The 14201-nt window shown below is 37.9% G+C and overlaps 2 protein-coding genes across 3 annotated transcripts in view; one reads left to right on the forward strand and one right to left on the reverse strand.

The window, feature by feature from the left end:
• Nucleotides 1-14201, reverse strand: part of LOC139777845 (serine/threonine-protein kinase SIK3) — a 196087-nt gene that overhangs the window by 168727 nt on the left and 13159 nt on the right. For both annotated transcript variants that reach the window (XM_071715484.1, XM_071715485.1), the window contains one exon: nt 6191-6314. In XM_071715484.1, the coding sequence (XP_071571585.1) occupies nt 6191-6314 (124 nt within the window). Of the gene's footprint in view, nt 1-6190; nt 6315-14201 lie in introns of those variants that run through there.
• Nucleotides 10654-13333, forward strand: LOC139777846 (uncharacterized). Its single transcript, XM_071715486.1, has one exon. The coding sequence runs from the start codon at nt 11789-11791 to the stop codon at nt 13322-13324; it is 1536 nt and encodes a 511-aa protein (XP_071571587.1). The 5' UTR covers nt 10654-11788; the 3' UTR covers nt 13325-13333.

A 14201-nucleotide genomic window follows, 5' to 3' on the forward strand; every position in this document is an offset into this window, starting at 1 on the left:
ACACACACACACACACACACACACACAAATTAAAATTTAGAGTTCAGCGATAAGAATGATAAAGAGGATTGACAAAATATTAAACATGGTTTTAAAGAAAAATATTTAATTTTGCATAAATATGCATGTACGCACGCACACCCCTATATACACTCGCCCGCGCGTGCACACAAACAAAAACACACACACACACACACACACACACACACACACACACACACACACACACACACACACACACACTTATGTTTTCTGACATAAAAGTAAATATAGAAAAACATTTATTGTTTTATTTCTTTAAAATAAATTTATGTTTGAAAAAATCAAACTAGCACAGTAAACAACTGTGCCGCAAACACGTAGAACTACGTCTACTGCACAGTATGGGCACAGCAACAACTGTGCCGCAATCAACACGTAGCACTACGTCAACTGTCAATGATGATGATTGACGTGATCAAGGAAGGCCAAGGCCCACACCGGGATGTAGCGCCGAGTTTATCATCAGTGACAGTTGACGTAGTTCTACGTTGTTGCTTAAAAAATAAACAAAAATATAAATCAAACAGGCACAGTAACAACTGTGCCGCAAACACGTAGAACTACGTTAACTGTCACTGATGATGAACTCGGCGCTACATCCCGGTGTGGGCCTTGGCCTTCCTTGATCACGTCAATCATCATCATTGACAGTTGACGTAGTGCTACGTGTTGATTGCGGCACAGTTGTTGCTGTGCCCATACTGTGCAGTAGACGTAGTTCTACGTGTTTGCGGCACAGTTGTTTACTGTGCTAGTTTGATTTTTTTTTCCTATTTATCTTGCTCAGATTTGGCATTCAAGTCTTACACGGGGGTTTTTGGGGTCGCTGATTACGAATCTGAATTCAAAATTTGCAAATTCAAAATGGCGGATCCAAAATGGCGGATGAAAGTGCAAAAAATTACTTGATTGGGATGAAATTTGCCACTCGGGGGTTTTTGGGGTCGCTGAGTGCGAAGCTGAACTTAAAATGAAGGAATTCAAAATGGCGAATCCAATAACATGGAGCGAAATACAAACTCAAATCAATCCGTTTTTTGTATTTTTGTCCGCCATATTGGATCCGCCATTTTAAATTTTCGAATTTTAAGTTCAGATTCGTAATTAGCGCCCTCAAAAACCCCAGGGTACAAATTTTCAGGATAAAAAAATTTTCCTGCCATTTTGGGCACTTTTTGTCGAATTCTCTCTGCCAACGAAGGGGTTAAGACTTTTATGTACACAATAATAAGATAAATCAATTGGTATAAAAAAAACACAATTGTTGCTTTGCAAAAAAATTATGTCATTTTCAATATGCAACTACATGTCTTTTTTAAAAATAATTTTACCATTATTTGTTCTCCTTAATATTCTACAACTTTTGTCTAAAACTTTTGTTTTCCCATATCTTCCATATTCGAGATATTTGCCTGGAGCATTGAAAATGAGACATACTGCATATATGGCAATGTCCTCCACTTAATATTGTTGCCGAATAGCAAAACAGTTGATTTTTTACCTTTTCACACTGGTGCTGTTTACAATCAAACTTATCGTCTTTTTCGCTTTTTGCACGTTTCACCACTTCCATTCCAGACGAGTGTCAAAACAAAAATTCTCTCTCCGGCATGATTCTAAAGCCAATATAAATGTCCCTGCCAAATTTCGTCGAACTGCGATGAGTTTCCCATTTGGGTCTACTTTTTGTATAGTCCTTTCGAAAATTTGAAAAACGTTTAAAGATATTTATTCAAATTTGGTATGCGTACATGTGGTATTAAGAACTATTTTTCCAGTACTAATAAAACATTTTTACATTCACCAGGGGCGTGCGTCTTTGACATCCTGTATTTGAAAACGAAGCAGTTTAGGGCATATGTTTATAGAACCTTTTCTTCTTAAGGTAAGTCAAACAATATCCCTTTTGATGCGTTATTTCAAAATAACGATCGACTGATTTGCCTCATAAATCGTCAAATAGTAAGCCACCTGCACTAAACAATTGCTCTACATGTGCTAAAAAAATAAAAAAAATTTTCAATTTGGGAAAAAAAGTTAATAAGTTTAATTTTGTGTTTAAAAAAAAGTAGTTAAAGTTAAAAATTAACTCATTTTAAATTAACTAACAAGGAAACCTCGCAAACTCGAAAATTCTGATTTTAATGAAACTTCCCACACATGTAGGGGGAGTAAAAAGATGAATTTAGAAATTTAGAAATTTTTCTAAATAAAATCAGAATTTTCGAGTTCGCGAGGTTTCCTTGTAAGCTAAGTTATTAACTTTTTGACTTTTTTATTTAACTTTTAATTAATTAACTAGTTACTAGGCAGATACCTTTCATGTCTTTCTGATCACCCGATAGACACGATCTTTAGCTTAGTTGACAAGAGCCATCGTATTGTCTCACTCTATATGTTTCATAAGAAAAACTTGGAAATAGTTACTGATATTTTATTGAATTATTCTCTTAAATTGATCTTCAAAAAAATTAATTTGAGATTTAAATGTTTATTCAACAGTAAATTTAAACATACACAGGAGAAGTTAAATCGGAGAATCAGACTAGAGATAACACAGCGTCAAATAATAAAAAATTCATAGTCATCCTGTTTATTAAAAACAGGAAAAGCCCATTTGTTAAACGGTGATGAGCACATGATAGAGTATAGTTGTCGTAATAATCTCAGCAAGTTTGTTAAGGTACATAAAGATACAAATCCAATAATTTTAAACAATAACGTAATCAATAAAATATCGTGTAAAGACTGTAATGTCTCATATATAAGACAGAAAAAAAAACAACTAGACTTAATGAACACAAAAACAAAATTAAGACAAACTCTTTTAAGCATTCTGTAATCTCCGAACATATTACTAAATTTAACCACGCCTTTGATTGGGACAACACAGAAATACTTGACTCCGATCTAACTTTCATAAGAGACTTATATCAAAAATACAATCAAATTAGATTAAACCCATTTACGATCCGAGCTTGGACCTTAGTAGCTTAATAATTATATATATATATATATATATATATATATATATATTTGTGTATTACACATATCTTTTCCAACCTTAGAAAACTGCGCGCCGACTAGATTTGTCATATTTACAACACAGTTCTCGTTGGAGTAAGGGAGACAGGGGCTAGTTGATACACTTAAAAAAAAAATTTTTTTTACATGTAACTAATAAATGGAATACAAGTCGCGAAAGAATTTTTCAATAGCCGCATGCTTATACAACATAAAAAATTTTTTTTAACTTAATAGTATAATTAATTTTGTTGCACCAATAACAATTATAAGAAGACGACATTTGTAATAGTTAGATATATGGGGTAAGTTGTTACAGTACCGGATTAAGTTGTGAAAGATCCAATTTTTAAAGTATAGGTAATATATTTAATAAAGAAAAATAATAACATGTAACAACATGTGTCATATTACATTTCACCGTTAAGTGCAAAATTATGATATAGATATAATGTAACTGATGTTCTGTATTGACTGGTTCTGATACGTAAGAGACATTAACGGTGAAATCTTACATAAGATTAAAATATCTGCCGTTGTTATACCAAGGTTATGTGTTACATCGACGGAGATGGTCGAAATTATAAGTAGAAAGCTGTAACAATCTACCCCGACCTGCCATATTTAGATATTTTGATTTATTGTTTAAACAAAAAAATGTTTTAAGACGTTAACATAACTGGAAGTTATTACGTTTAAAGTAAAGATTTTAAAGACAGTTAGAATTATGATATGATGACCAGATTTATAAGTATAACATTTAATATATCACTGATTTATTTTACTTTCGGCTATATAAAACTAAAAATATTTTCTGTTTGTAAAAATACGCTACTCAGCCTAAAATAACTAATTGAAATATTATCGCAATATTTTTGCGAAAATACTATATTTTTTATGCAATATTATCTTTTGTAACTTTTACAATAATTACCGTATACTTGCCCCATGTACCAACTAGCCCCGGTCTCCCTTAGTAAAATCTCCTCCCTCCCCGTAATTAAATCGATTGGATTTAACTATTAAAAAGAATTTATTGCAAAAAAAATTACCTCAGCCATTCGAACCTGGAACCTCCCTCATTCCGTGTCCTACCAATTCGACTACTGAGGCATGTGGTAATATTTATCGCAATAACCGGTTAACAATAGTTTCAACATGGAGGGGATGGGTGTTCGGAGCGGACGGATGGCTTGGTGTTAAGTGGAGAGAAAAAGTTTTTTGGAAAGAGGAAAGGCAAGGAAAATGGAGCGGTAGGGTGGAGTCGATGAAGGAGGTACGGACGAGGCCGAGGAAGTGGAGGAGGCTCCGAGAAAGAGGTGGCTGGAGTGTAAGATTGGAATTTCGGAAAGAAGTGTTGGAGGTTAGGATGCGAAGAAGGAAGGAAGAAGAAGAAGGGACGTCAGAGGCGAGGGACAGAGGAAGAGGAGTGATGACGTAGGCCATGTCAGGGCTGCGTTCGGGGGCTTCACTCGGGTGCACACCAGCGTCATTCTGTCCTTGTTCAACTTTTAGTAAATAACGAGGATAGAGTGACGCGGTGTGCGCCCGAGTGAAGTTTTCGAACTCAGCCCAGCGTGACAGGATGGTGGCGCGCGGCAAGTGTGGCTGGCGAGATGGCGTAGCGGTGGTGGGCTCCGGCTGGGACTGAGACGGCGCGGGGTGTCGTCCTCTTCAAAAGAGTGAGCTGGCACCACTGCGGGGCGTCGAGGTGCAGCACTCGGAACTCACGGGGCCTGCGAGGCGGCGAGCGGCGCGCGCAGCGCGGCGACAAATGAGACGAGTGGAAGGGTCGATTGCTGCGGCGACGAATGGGGGACTAGCGGAGAGATCGATTGATCGAAAGGAGAGAAATCGATTGAGAGACGAGTACAGAGCAAGCACGTATAAACACGTGTGTCGGCTGACAAAGAGTGGGATCGGGTGAAAGTAAGCAGAGAAGGTGAAAAGAATCGCAGAAGGAAAGTTAAGAAAAGGGTTAGAAGAGGGAGAGAGAAGAAAAAGGTGAAGGTGGAGAATAGTATAAAAGAGAAGGAGAAAGGTATCGAGGAGGCAACTGGCCGCTACAAGAAGGGTGAGAGGAGAGAAAGAAAGAGAGGGATATTTGGGCATTGCAAGAGTGGAGATCGAGGACAGAGGGCACGAGAACGAGTGAAGAGAGCAGAGATAAGACGAAGAGGAAGAGAAGAGGGGTTCCGAGAAGGACTTCCGTTTCCGGCGCAATCGAAGAGAAGGGGTGAAGGCCGAAGGAGAAGTAAGAGGAGAAGAAAGACGAACGGTAGGGTAGTGGGGGATATGGAATGGATAGAGGATCTGGCAAAGGGGATTAGGAGAATATGGATAGAGGACAGAGAGTGGAGGTGGACTGAGGAGAGGGAGGAATGGGAGATGGTGTAGGCTAGGAAGGAGTGGGATAGGAAGAGTGCACGGAAGGAGAGGGGAAAGGGTAAGGGGCGGGGAAGGGAGGGAGGGAAAGAGGATGTAAAGGGCCGCGATGGCCAGGTCGGGTATAAGTTTGTAAAGGGTTGGGTACGTCCCTTCAAAACGCCATATGAGTGGATAAGATGATGTTGGAAAAAGATTGTACAGGGTTGGGTACGTCCCTATGGTAAAAAACGCCCTTTAAGACCTTTGGGGTAAATAAAGTACCATTATCTATCTATCAATAGTTTCAACATCTTTCTCAGGCAACATGAATTTTATTTGTTTTTTATTTTATTTATATATATAAATTTAAAAAATTAAATTTAAAAAAAACAAAAAAAACAATGAAATCGAACTATAAAACTTATTTTTTTGCTGCACCTTCCTTGCTATGCTGATCAATGCTTTTATGGATACCATAATCTTTTTTTTAAAACTTATATATATATATATGTATATCACAAATTATGGAACACGTGAAATTATAAAGATTAAAATCTTGATTATTAGAACTTGTTGGATAAAATACCCGAATACATATCGATTTATCTTTCTGTACATTTCGAAAAGATATAGTTAAAATCGATATTTGGTTAATTTAATTGTGACCTTTTCTTATAAGTTACTAAATAATAGTAAATAATCAAGTATTGCCTATTAAATAATTACCTTATATATATGTGTATATATATATATCTACCTGCAGACATAAAAAATGGTATTCTGAATTTCCCTGAGACAACCACAGATCGTAACAACTGCATTGTAGGTCCATCAAATGGTAGAGCACCGCAAACTAATACGTACAAGACAACGCCGAGACTCTGAAATATTATATATTGCATTTTATATATTTTGCAGTTATAATGACATAAGTACGATAAGGTGCATTAATAATCCAGAATGTCCTTTTTGAATTTAAAAAGGTATAGACGTGCAAGTTACTTCTAAGCTCCCGACGCATCTCTGGAGGAGATTCTGTGTATCTTTTGCACGTATTATATCAAAAATTATGAGCACAATCAACGTTTTGTGTCAAATGCATATGCAAATAATACAAAAGCGATGAGAACGATCATTTTTACGTGATTGATCCACGATCACCGTAATTTATCGCGGTGGGCTCGCAAAATTTATTTGTGGCTAGCACTGATCATAAAACTTAAGATACCTTTGGTTTATGGGCTCGATCCTTCTTGACTTGAGCAACTTTTTAAAGAGAGTTTCTTAAGAGAGAGTTTGGGCATAGCATATATAATTCTTAATTAATCAGTTACATGTTTCAGACTAACTACAAAGAAAGAACCCCGAACAATTTATATAAAAAAAACATTTAAAAAAATTTTTAGTATGTGTAGTACTTGTATCACTAATGAAAAGTTTCAATTTTCTATGATTATAGTTTCTAAATTATATATAAGCATTTGAAAGTCGCGTTCACAAGACCGTCCGTACATTTGTCTACACGAGTTTGCACTTAATATAGTGAATAACACTTAATATACTAAAAGCACGAGTAGAAACCGAAAATCTTCAGAAATGTAATATAGAATCAATTCAATAAAATCATGCACTCTCCATTTTCCTAGACTTACAAGGGAACGTTTGGGACTGTCCCTCATTGATTTTGATGGGCTTTGGATATATTATAAAGTAGCGAAAAATAACACACGTATTTTTTTAATTGGCTTCTAAGCATGTTTAGGGGTTGAAATAACTCCTCGAGAGAAATTCCATATATTTGATTACGAGTGAATATCTTTAAACTGTGAGGTATATGAAAAAATGTTTTAGACAAAAAGGTTATGGTACTAAAAATATTCTTTATTAACTCAACTAACTAACAACAATAGAAACAAAATTCAGACATTTCGACCCTTGCCTTAGTTTGGGTTCTTTTCAAGTGAAAATCTATAATAAGTAAATAAAGACATGACATCGCCTAATAACGCACAACATAAAAAACCTCGCACGATTTATATAAAAAAAACTAGGGCTGACGCTGACGATCATGCCCGGATATACAAATATTCGAATATCCAGATATCCGAAATAGAGATAAATCCGAGAAAAAATATTCGATTCAAGATCCGGATCTTGTTCGGATCCGGATCTTGTTTGGATTCAGTTCTTGTTCGGATCCAAATCTTGTTTAGATTCGAATTTGTTTGATGCTGTCTAGATTTTCGATTCAATTATTCGATCGTTAACCAAATCTCGGATTCAAATCTTATAAACACGAGTTTCCACAAACCATAAATCTTAAACACGAGTTACCATAGAGATTTTCGTCATTGTTGAATTCATAATAATTATTATACTTAAACATAGAAATAATTTTCTTTTCCAAAATCGAAACTTACTTTCTAATAAATTACTTATCAAGAGACATGGTAATGGTAAAATTCTCACGGTAAAATTCTCACGCCAAGTACACGCGAAGCGGGACCGCACCGTGAATCTTTTACGCGACGCGACGAGTTGCAAGTACCCGAGATTTTGAGATCTCGATAATGACTGAACGGATCGAGTTTTAAGTAGGCTCAATCGATAGCTTGGGGATATATATAATAAAAGTGTTTTTATTTTTCCTCTACATGCCCTACGAGCGGAGATATTACGATGCAAAATCCGAAATGTAAATATTTCGATTAAGATACGTCGTTATATCATTATCGTCGTCGTCGCCCTAAAAAATTGTTGTCCCTTTCACTTTTTCGACACTATGCGACGCTAATATCGCTTCTGATGATAAACCATGCGCGCGTTATTATCGACTCAGCAGGTAAATCAGATCGATATGCATGACTTATGACTTATCGGCAGGTCCATATATTTGGCCCCTCATCTACGACAAAATACAAAAATATTAATATATTCGGATTGTACATCGTTTGTACATGAATGTACTATGATTTTTAGTGTTTGTACATTCTTAGTTAATTTAAAAAAAAAATAAAAAAGTTTTACTAACAAGACCTCTAAAAGTTAGCCCCTCATTATTTCAAAAATAATGATAAATCACAGTTTATTGTGCTTAATCGTTTGTACATTCTTAATAATTAATTTACTTTTCATTTAAATATATATTTTTTTGTTTAAAATATAAATAAATAATTTTTATTTGAATTCAGCGGGTAAATCTCCGGCCGGTAAGTGCGTTTACATTGAAAAAATATATATGTTATATATATATATATGTTTAATTAAATATATATGTTATAACTGTTAAGAGAAAAAATAAAATAAATAAAGTAATAAATATTTATTTGAAAATATTATACACTAATTAAAATAATAATTATTATCCCTCTACCTGTATACGTGGGTCTACGGCGTCGGTGCCAAAACAACATCTGCGTGTAAATCATTAAAAATAAAATATTAAATAATAAACGATGTTTATCAAAATGACTATCAAATCGTCAATTACAATGTAGACAGATGTTTTGTGCTACGTTGCGATTGACCACAGCCCCCGGTGCCCGGAGTTTTTCACCAACCAATCAGATATTTTTATTTTAAATCGGCCAATTGATGACGTGGTCAATTGAGTCCCACTCGGGAAAATAACGTCGGACGCGACAGACCCACGTGTACACTATAAAGGTCGCAAAAAAAACAACATACAAGTGGAGAGTTATGTTAATTTGTAACAAATTGTACTATTTATTTAGAATTTTATGACTTTTATTCAACAAACAAAATATCGCCGATGACATAACCAAGTCTGTCAAAATAAACTCACGTAAACAATTTCGTAAGTGTTTACGCATTTACATAAAGTATTGTAAAGCGATTTTTTTCCTTTTAACAGTTGGCTACTGTTTGAGTCTTGACATTGGTAGAATTGACGCCAATGTAAACGCACTTACCAGCCGAAGATTTACCCACCGAATTCAAATAAAAATTATTTATTTATATTTTAAACAAAAAAATATAGGGTTATGTGGGGTGATGTGCAACACTTTCACGCGTTGCTCGGAAAACATATCCAAAAATCAAATTCTTGAATATATCATGGCTGTATAATGTAGAGGAAGGAAAATACTAAAATTCTGCGTGATTAGATTTTCAAAATTTTAAATTTTTCTTAAAAATTTTTCGAGTTTTCAAAAACGTCTGTTTTAGCATTTTCAAATTTTCTTGGGGTGATGTGCAACACAGGTAAAATCCACTTTTAAAAAAGGCGTGTTAACTGAGTGAATTTCGTTTGTATCGAAAAATTGAAGCCTCTTTTCCGCGATGCCGATTGGTTATCTCGATGCGTTGTGCGAGTTATTTGCAGCTGTCATTGTATATTTTGACAGTTGTGTGTATCAAGGGTTAATAGTGTAATAGTAATAGCATAATGTTAAAGCTAAATGGCGCGCGCGAAGCGCGCGCGTCTGTAATGTCTAGTTAAGGTAAAAAATGCATGAATATCGACATCAATCGACTTAAATGTTAAATTTGGGCTTCTTAAATACAAATTAAACGAAATCTGGTGAACAAAAAATTTCACTGTGTTGTAATCGACCTGAAAAAAAAAAAATCATTTTTTATTTGATTTCTTATTTATTTATCGCTTAAAAATTAATATAATGAAAGGAAAAACGCAAAAAACTTTATTTTTCATCATCTGAATCGCAGTTGTCACAAGTAAAATAGTTGCGACCTTGCATGTCGACACATTTCACATCATGTTGCACATCACCCCAAACACGCTATTTTGCGCGGACTGGCGTGACACCAACACAATGTAAGAAAATCACAAAATCGCTTTGGATTATCAAAAGTACTTGAAAAACTAACAATATAAAAATATTTACCTATAAGATGACTAAAACCAATTCACGAAATCACTATGAATGTGAAAAGCAAAAATTACATTCAGCTCGAGAAATTTAACTTGCTTTTCGTACAGCAAACCAGGGTGCGTGCTATCTCGCGAGTTATTTATCTAAAACAAGGTACTGTCAACACAAACAGATGGCAGTATGCGGTTCTGTCAAATGTCGACATGCAGACCAGGAATCGGAAACGTTGCACATCACCCCATGTTGCACATCACCCCACACAACCCTATATTTAAATGAAAAGTAAATCAATTATTAAAAATGTACAAACGATGTACAAACGATGTACAAACGATGTACAAACGATGTACAAACGATTAAGCACAATAAACTGTGATTTATCATTATTTTTTAAATAATGAGGGGCTAACTTTTAGAGGTCTTGTTAGTAAAACTTTTTTATTTTTTTTTAATTAACCAAGAATGTACAAACACTAAAAATCATAGTACATTCATGTACAAACGATGTACAATCCGAATATATTAATATTTTTGTATTTTGTCGTAGATGAGGGGCCAAATATATGGACCTCTTATCGGCCAGGATAGAAAGATATCAAGACACGGTAGTGTCTCGCGCCAAGTATACACGGACCGAGACCGTGTATCCGGTGTATCTTTACGCGACGCGACGAGTTGCGAGTACCCGAGATTTTGAGATCTCGATATAATCGTTATTACGCGGCTGGATCGGCTTTAGCATATACTATATTATATTTTTAAAATATATAATTGAATAAAGTTGTAAATAACATGTGATCTAATAGTAAGAAGCAAAATATATATTTATAAATGTAGGGACACCCGTTACGAGTACCGACAAGCGCGTGACGCGTTCGGACACACGAGCGTCGAGGCAGGCAGTCGGGGCTTTTCGCGAAAACTCGGCGAAGTAGAATAGGAGAAGTAGGGAAAGCGCGTGAGTGGCCGGCGAGGAGAGAGGAGACAGAAATAAGACGGCGATCACGGCGAACAGTTCCTTTTTTTGTAACACACACCTTTATACTGAAATACATCCACCGTTATTGAACAGGCGTGCACCGTTTTTTCACCCAAATCCCACATCTTTTGGGGGCTCGTCCGGGATGTGAAAAGACAAGTGCGTGGACGTGAAAGGCGAAATTGCACGACGAAAACCCCGAATTCGTGTCTGACCACGTGTCCGGCACGAGGGAAGCAGCAAGACGGAGGACGAAAGGAAGGAGCCGTTAAGTAACGCCGAAGACGAAGACGAGAGGAAGAAAGACGAAGCATCGAGTGGCGAAGCGACGGGAGAGGCTGCGGAACTACACGGACAATTCCCAGTAACGCCGAAGACGAGGGAAGGTAGGACAAAAGGGAAAAGAGCGAAAGGATTTGCAACACGTGCGAGGTGTAGTCTCACCGGACGGTTCAAGAGTTTGAAGAAAAGCGGAGACGGCCATCTTGTTGCAAAGAGGCCAAATCAAAGGAACGGCGAAATGATCGGCGGACAAAAAAATGAGACGGGCGCTGAGTCAACAGCCGCGGAAAACGAACGTCTCCGGCAAGAAATCGAGCGGCTGAAACAAACGCAGGCAGCCATGACAACACAACAGGTATTACCGTTAGGCGCCATAGGCCCCTCCCCAAATCAAATACAATTTCGAGACGTCGAAAGCACGATACTAAAATTCAAAGGCGACGATATCTCTCTATCGATCGATCAGTGGATAGAACATATCGAAGAAGACGTGGCGCTGTATAATTGGAATTCGCTGCAAACATTGGTGTTCGCGAAAAAATCCCTAGCAGGCGTTGCAAAATTGTGGCTCGAATCTCAGGAAAATTTTCAATCATGGCAAGACCTGAGGAGGGCGCTTAAGGACGAATTTAAGACGAGAGTGGATAGCCGGGAGATACATCAGCTCCTCACGAAGCGTCACAAACTCGCGACCGAGTCGTACCAGGAGTATATTTTGCACATGCGCAAAATCGGTAAGCGAGGAAATTTATCAGAGCCAGAAATCATTCAATACGTAATCGATGGTATACAAGACTACGAATCAAACAAAACCATTCTTTACGGCGCTAAAACGTATGCTGAATTTAAAGACAAAATGGGGTACTACGAGGCAATCAAAAGTAAAGTCGGTAAAGGAGGTCGCGAGAAGCGGGCGGCCAAAACGACGAGCGGCCATGAGTCAGCGACGAAAGGGGCGAGCAACACGGGACCAGCAGCGAAGGAAGCTTCCACTACCCCCACGCCGCGATGTTACAACTGCGGGGAGACCGGACATCTCAGCCGAAACTGCGAGCATAAAGAAAGCGGAGCCAAATGCTTCAAATGCAACGAGTTTGGACACATTTCTCGCAATTGTACCAAACCCGGAGCACGAGGCCCGAGCACACGAGGCACGAATCAGTCGGAAAAGACGAGCGGAACGACAGCGAGTACCAGCCAAGTCCTGTGCGTGGGCGCAGGGCTCAACAGAGTCTACAAAACCATCCGAATCGGGGAGAAGGACGTCACCAGCCGCGTGGACACAGCGAGCGACTACCATCTGATGCGCGTGGACCAGTATTTGGAACTGGGTTCACCGAACTACGATCCGGAAACCGAGGCTCTGAAGGGGCCAAAGAACGTGAAGATCCGCACCATGGGTCGCTGCAAAATCGACACGGTGGTCGATAAAGTAAACTATCCACTTACCTACCACATTGTCAACGCCGACGACATTCCAGATCGCGTCATGATCGGTAGCGAAATATTAAACGTAGCCGAATTGCATATAAGAAAGAACGAGACGAAAGTAATAAAATTATCTGAAGGAGAAAATTCGATTCTCAACATACAAGTAGAAAACGAGATAAAAAACGTAGAGATCGGGTTAGACGTGAGCGTCGCGTGTCGTAACGAAGTAAAAAGATTAGTAGATTCATACAAACCGAATAAAACGTTGGAATCGTCGATAAAATTAAAGATTATTCTGAAAGATGAAAAGCCAATGTGGCAAGGTCCGCGGAGACATACATAACGGAAAAAGCGCGAAGTAGACGAACAAATCGGAAATTGGCTTGAGACGGGAATAATTAAACCAAGTTACTCAGAATTCGCGAGTCCGATAGTAGTTGCGCGCAAGAAAAACGGCGAAGCCAGAGTGTGCATAGATTTTCAAAAGTTAAACAAAAAAATCGTGCGAGATCACTTCCCGTTGCCAATAATCGACGAGCAGATAGACAAGCTGGTGAACGCGCGGGTCTTTAGCACGCTAGACTTACGAAACGGATTTTTTCACGTGCGAGTAGACGAAGAAAGTCAAAAATATACGTCGTTCGTAACGCCGTCGGGACAATATGAGTTTCTCAGAGCTCCATTCGGTCTCTGCACATCGCCCACAGTATTTCGGCAATTTATTGTACACGCGTTCCGTGAATTGATCAAAGAAAGAATTGTTTGCGCATACTTGGATGACCTTGTAATTCCCGCGATAGACGAAAACGACGCCGTAGCTAAATTAAAGCGAGTATTAGAAGTTGCAGCGAGTAACGGACTTGAGATCAATTGGGGAAAATGTCAATTACTTTGCCGAACAATCGAATATCTAGGATACGTTGTAAAGAACGGCACGATCAGGCCGTCGCCGAATAAGACGTTAGCTCTAGTCAATTTTCCGAAACCAAAGACTATCAAGCAAATACAAAGCCTTCTAGGTTTGGCAGGCCACTTCCGAAAATTTATCGGAGGATATGCGAACATAGTGAGGCCACTAACTGATGCATTGAAAGGTGGACGACAAGGCGCAATCACGCTGGACGACGACCAATGCGAAGTATTCAAGAAGCTGAAGCAAATACTCACGGAGCCGTCCGTCCTACGTATTTACAACCCGAAATACGAAACAGAATTGCACA

The sequence above is a fragment of the Temnothorax nylanderi genome, unplaced genomic scaffold (genome assembly GCF_030848795.1).
Source record: "Temnothorax nylanderi isolate EJ_2023f unplaced genomic scaffold, tnyl_v1.0 TNYL_tig0166_pilon, whole genome shotgun sequence".
NCBI lineage: Eukaryota > Metazoa > Arthropoda > Insecta > Hymenoptera > Formicidae > Temnothorax > Temnothorax nylanderi.